Source organism: Nomascus leucogenys, chromosome 2, assembly GCF_006542625.1.
Source record: "Nomascus leucogenys isolate Asia chromosome 2, Asia_NLE_v1, whole genome shotgun sequence".
Classification (NCBI taxonomy): domain Eukaryota; kingdom Metazoa; phylum Chordata; class Mammalia; order Primates; family Hylobatidae; genus Nomascus; species Nomascus leucogenys.
Window position 1 is genome coordinate 51,667,107 of NC_044382.1, and position 6,000 is coordinate 51,673,106.

Sequence of the window (6,000 nt, forward strand, 5' to 3'; positions counted from 1 at the left end):
TAGGCAAAACATGGAACGCTAGCTTTCACCTGGGAATCATTTGCCAAATGAGGCAAACTTGAGCTTTGTTTTTCTTTCTTTTTTTTTATTCGGTCTCCGTAGAGACTGTCAAAAATTAAATTGCCAATGCCTAGTATAGTTCAAGTCATTATGGCAGTGTGTTGGGAAAAGTTTTCAATTAGCAGTAATTGTGCCTCGGATAAACCTCATTGGTTACGATACTGCCACTGCACAAAGCTAAGAGCTTTGTTTTTCATAGTCCTGTAGGCACAAGAGCCAAGTGACAAAACCCAGACCCCATCCAAAGTAGAGTATCTAATAGGAGACACTCGCCACCACCCAATAAAAATTGGGACTCCATAGATGAACACTCCCATGGTAGAGACTGCAAGGTAAATTACCTGTTTCAAACTTTGACAATGAGTAGGGGGGTTGGTGGAGGTGGTTGGTGGATATCTTTCCTGAGAATTTGTAACCAAAGCTGGTTCCTATGTGGGATTACAGCCTGTATTCACAGTCCCTGGGTGGTCCAAAAAAACTGCAAGCTGAGAATGTAGTTTAAATTCGTTCTCGGCTAACAGTGCTTCCAGGCATCTGGCAGAATCAAACATAAATCCAGCCTGGGAGAACTTACCTTCAGTCCAGGCTTCAAAGAACTTCCCCAAATATAATCCCAAGAAATATGAGCTCACAGCCATGAATCGCAAACACAAAGCACATGCAGAAAACATGGAACCATGAATGACAGACAGAAAAAATAGTATAATAATATTCATAACAACCTCAAATATAGGGAGTTGTCAGACACAAAATTTATAATAATGTCTAATATGTTTCAAAAATTTATTTTTATTTGTTTTTTGAGACAGAGTCTTGCTCTGCCACCCAGGCTGGAGTGCAGTGGCGTGATCTCAGCTCACTGCAAGCTCCACCTCCCAGGTTCACGCCATCCTGCCTCAGCCTCTCGAGTAGCTGGGACTACAGTCACCTGCCACCAAGCCAGGCTAATATTTTGTATTTTTAGTAGAGACGGGGTTTCACTGTGTTACCCAGGATGGTCTCGATCTCCTGACCTCGTGATCCACCTGCCTCGGCCTCCCAAAGTGCTGGGATTACAGGCGTGAGCCACCGCGCCCAGCCGTCAAAAATTTATTTTAATAAACTAAAGTAGGGGTTGGACATATGAATAAAGAACAAGAGTCCAAAATCTTAAGAACCAAATAGAATTTAAAAAATGGCCGGGTGCGGTGGCTCACGCCTGTAATCCTAGCACTTTGAGAGGCTGAGGCGGGTGGATCACGAGGTCAGGAGATCGAGACCATCCTGGCTAACACAGTGAAACCCCGTCTCTACTAAAAATATAAAACATTGGTCAGGCGTGGTGGCACATGCCTGTAGTCCCAGCTACTTGGGAGGCTGAGGTAGGAGAATCACTTGAACCCAGGAGGTGGAGGTTGCAGTGAGCTGAGATCACGCCATTGCCCTCCAGCCTGAGCTACACAGTGAGACGGTCTCAAAAAAAAAAAAAGTAAGAAAATCTTTAAGTTAAAAATGTAATGCACATGGTTAACAACAGATTAGACACAGCCGAAGATAAAATTAGTGAACAGAAGGTTGATCTGAGGAAATTATCCACAAATGGACAAAGAGATGAAAAAAATTTTAAAAAGGCAGAGAGCTATAACACATCTAATCTAGGTTCCAGAAAAAGAAGAGAATTGAGGCAATATTCGAAGAGATAAAGGCTGAAAATTTTCAGAACTGATTAAAGATATAAAGATTCTGGAATCCTGACACTCCAAGCCAGATAAATAAAAATAAATTTACATTGAGACACATCATAGTGAAACTGTAGAACACCAAAGAAGATCTTTAAAATCCTAGAGAGAAAAAACAGATTACCTTTGAAGGAATGAAAATTAGAAGATGGCTAGCTGGGCGTGATGGCTCCCAGCTACTCAGGAGGCTGAGGCAGGAGGATGGCTTGAACCTGGGAGGTGGAGGTTGTAGTAAGCTGAGATTGCACCATTGCACTCCAGCCCAGGCAACAGAGCAAGACTCTGTCTCAAAACAACAACACAAAAGGAGAATTAGAAGATGGCAACAATGGAAGACAGCTGGAATTACATCTTCATGAATGAGGATTAAATAGAAGGATTTTTGGAAAAACAAAAAACAGAATGTCATCAACAGAGACTCATTAAAGTTGGGTGTCTTTTAAATGGAAGGAAAATAATTCCACATGGAAAGTCATATATAGACAAGTTAACAGTGAACAAAGAAAGCGGTAATTCTACCTGCCGGGTGTGGTGGCTCACGCTTGTAATCCCAGCACTTTGGGAGGCTGAGGTGGGCGGATCACAACGTCAGGATATCGAGACCACGGTGAAACCCCGTCTCTACTAAAAATACAAAAAGTTAGCCCTGGCGTGGTGGCGGGCGCCTGTAGTCCCAGCTACTCGGAGAGGCTGAGATAGGAGAATGGCGTGAACCCGGGAGGCGGAGCTTGCAGTGAGCCGAGATCGCGCCACTGCACTCCAGCCTGGGTGACAGAGACTCTGTCTCAAAAAAAAAAAAAAAAAAAAAAAAGTGGTAAATCTATGTGTAAATCTAAATTAAAATTGACTATATAAAACTATTGATTATGTCTTGTGGGTTTAAAAAAAGATGAAACTAAAATCCAGGTCAGCAGAAAAAAATCAAGGTTCTCCTGATGAGAGATTAAAGGTTCTAAGATTATTATATTGTTTTGGAGGATAAAGAGGGACTTCAGTGGGTTGACTGTATGTCACAAAGGTCCCTGTGGCCTCTTCGTCTCACTTTCTCTGAATGTCAGCATTTGTTTCTCTTTCTCCTTTATGAAGACCTCACAGCCAGTCAACTGAACTTTTTTCCTACCAGGGCTCTTGATTCTTTTATCCCCACCTTGTGCTGAAACTGACCTACAAAATCCAATATCATGCCAGCTGAAAATTGCTGGGAAGATGAGCCTGTTGACAATTTTTATACCCACTTTTCAAACCCGCTCCTCCACTTCACCTCCAGTCTTAGAGACAGATGTTCCTTTGCTGATTTGGAGAAAAGTGCTCTCTCTCGGGGTCCTTGGTCCCCAATCCCTTCTAACCTATCATCCATTATTTCTTCTACATCTCACATTTTGTTTTTTCTTTTGGCTTTTTCCATTGGACTTATAACCATGCTTAAATCTCTCCCTTCTGAGAGAAAGAGACAGACAGACAGACAGACAGACACACACACACACAGAGAGATTTCTTGTCCCCAGCTATCTCTCAGCTGCCATTCTTCTTTACCCCTACCCGTTTCACCTGAACTTCTAGAAAAAGTACACCATCTTGTGAAGACCAAGTCCTCACTTCCCATTCATGCCTTGTTTGACTGTTGTTTGGCTTCTACCTTCACCTTACTCTGGTACTGATTTTGCCAACATGACCAGTGATTTAACTAGTTGATGACCTGAATGGACATCAGGCAGATTTTATCTAATGCTATCTGGCACTTATCTCCCTGAAACTCTTTCCTCCACTGGCTACTAATACTGCCTTTTCTGGAGCTCCTAGAATTTCTCTACATCCCACCTTTCTCCCCACTCCACCCATTTCCTTTTTTTTTTGAGGCGGAGTTTCGCTATTGTTGCCCAGTCTGGAGTGCAATGGCTCAATCTTACCTCACTGCAACCTCCGCCTCCTGGGTTCAAGCGATTCTCCTGCCTCGGCCTCCTGAGTAGCTGGTATTACAGGCGCCAGCCACGATGCCCAGCTAATTTTTGTATTTTTAGTAGAGACAGGTTTCACCACGTTAGCCAGGCTGGTCTCGAGCTCCTGACCTCAGGTGATCCACCCACCTCGGCCTCCCAAAGTGCTGGGATTACAGGCGTGAGACACCACACCAGGCCCTTTCTTTTTCTAACAGCTTTATTGAGATATAAATCATATACTATAGAGCTCACAGTTTAAAGTGTACAATTCAGTAGTTTTTACTGGATGTAGAGAGTTACATAACCATCACTATAATCTAATTCTAGAACATTTTCATCATCCCTAAAAGAAAACTTACGCCATTAGTAGCCATTCCCTAATCCTACCCTGCCACCTTGCAGTCCTAGGCAACCACTGTTCTACTTTTTCTCTATGTAGTTTGCCTATTCTGGACATTTCACATAAATGGGGTCATGCAGTATGTATTTGTTTGTATGTGTGTGGTTGGCTTCTTTCACTTATCGTCGCATCAGAGGCATGTGACCCAGAGCAACTCCATCTTAAATAGGAGCTGGGTAAAATGAGGCTGAGACCTACTGGGCTACATTCCCAGACAGTTAAGCCATTCTAAGTCATAGGATGAGATAGGAGGTCGGCATAAGATACAGGTCATAAAGACCTTGCCGATAAAACAGTTTGCAGTAAAGAAGCTGGCTAAAACCCACCAAAACCAAGACGGCAACAAGAGTGACCTCTGGTCATCCTCACCACTATACTCCCAAAAGAGTTTACAAATGCCATGACAACATCAGGAAGTTACCCCAAATGGTCTAAAAAGGGGAGGCATAAATAATCCACCCCTTGTTTAGCATATCATCAAGAAATAACCATTAACATGGGCAGCCAGCAGCCCTCTGTTTATGGCGTAGGCATTCTTTTATTCCTTTACTTTCTTAATAAACTTGCTTTTGCTTTGCACTGTGGACCTCGCCCTAAATTCTTTCTTGCGAGACAGCCAAGAGCCCTCTCTTGGGGTCTGGATAGGGACCGCTTTCCTGTAACAGTAGTGCTTCTGAGGTTCATCCATGTTGTAGCCCGTATCAGCAACGCATTCCTTTGTATTGCTGAATAATATATGATTATATGGATATATCACATTCTGTCTAGTCATTCATCAGTTGGTGGGCATTTGGGTTGTTTACACTTTTGGCTCCACTGTACTCCAACTCGGGCTCAAGTGACCCGCCCGCCTCTCCTCCCAGGGTGCTGGGATTACAGGCGTGAGCCATCGCACCCGGTCTCAAAGATTATTATTTATAAAACCCGGAATTGCTATGTGAGAGGGGACCAACTGGATATTTTGGAGGATGAAGCTCTCCCCATTCACAGAGCTCTAGTGGTTGGCTCGGATTTCTGCACAGAGGGAGACACACACGAAAACACACACTCGGGGGAATTCATCGGCTCCTGCTCACAGTTCCAAAACGCCACCCCAACCAGAACCACCCCTAAGCTCTCAACCCAGCGAACCAAGGTCCCAGGCGCACCAGAAGTGGAGTTTGACTCGTGCAGGTCCGCTGACTGCTGCTGGGGAGGGGGCCCCGCCCAGGCTCTACGTCCGGAGCCTTGGGAAAGGGGCCAAGCCCCTGAGGAATGGGGGTTGGTCGGCAGTGAGTCCCAGAGCAACGACGCGCGCCCCTCGACTGCGGCCCTGGGTTCGAGGCACCGACCCCTCCTCTCCGCTCCAGGTCCGCGCTCGGGGCTGGGGGCGGAGGCGCCGGGAGGGAAGCAGCAGGCTAGTTGCAGGGGAGGCGCCTCGCACAGCACCTGCGGCAGGGGGTCGGGCAGCCAGACTCCGTACTGGCAGTTGTCATCGGGTTGCAAGGCGCAGAACTCCCCAGGTGCTAAACGCCAGCAGCCATTTTCTTCCGCGGGTCCTCACCTCCCTGTAAGCCTCCGAGCCACGGGCTGGAAGGGGAGGGCGGGGGCGTACCTCCCAGCCAATCACGAGCCACGTAGTTCGGCGCGTTGTCTCCATGACAACGGCCTGGGGTTCTGAGAGCTCCTCCGGGTTCTGCTAGCTACTCAAGAGTTCGAAGGCAGAAAAGACCGACTCGCACGTCCACTGGAAACCAGGAACGCAGGGGCGGGACCCGAGAGACTGGCAGAAGTCTCCAGGTGCCCGAGTAGTGCCTCAAAGCCTCTTCAAACCCCGCGCCCCGGTGGGCAAGAGGGCGCTCCTGGGCTTGGAGGGCGGAGGATGAGGCATTCAGCGGGACCTAGT

The 6,000-nt window shown here is 46.5% G+C and overlaps 1 protein-coding gene and 1 non-coding gene across 3 annotated transcripts in view; both read right to left on the reverse strand.

Moving 5' to 3' along the window:
• ZFP90 (ZFP90 zinc finger protein) overlaps positions 1-5,657 on the reverse strand; it is a 35,639-nt gene extending 29,982 nt beyond the window's left edge. Inside the window, exons 1-2 of one of the 2 annotated variants that reach the window (XM_030794877.1) lie at positions 5,578-5,657; positions 1,903-2,060 (exon numbers count right to left, since the gene is read on the reverse strand). In XM_030794877.1, the coding sequence (XP_030650737.1) occupies positions 1,903-2,060; positions 5,578-5,590 (171 nt within the window). In that variant the 5' untranslated portion in view covers positions 5,591-5,657. Of the gene's footprint in view, positions 1-1,902; positions 2,061-5,577 lie in introns of those variants that run through there. The other variant, XM_030794889.1, reaches the window with a different exon arrangement.
• Positions 94-239, reverse strand: LOC115832067. The gene has a single exon (XR_004027537.1). It is a non-coding gene; the product is annotated as a U4 spliceosomal RNA (small nuclear RNA).
• Positions 5,658-6,000: the final 343 nt, after the last annotated feature.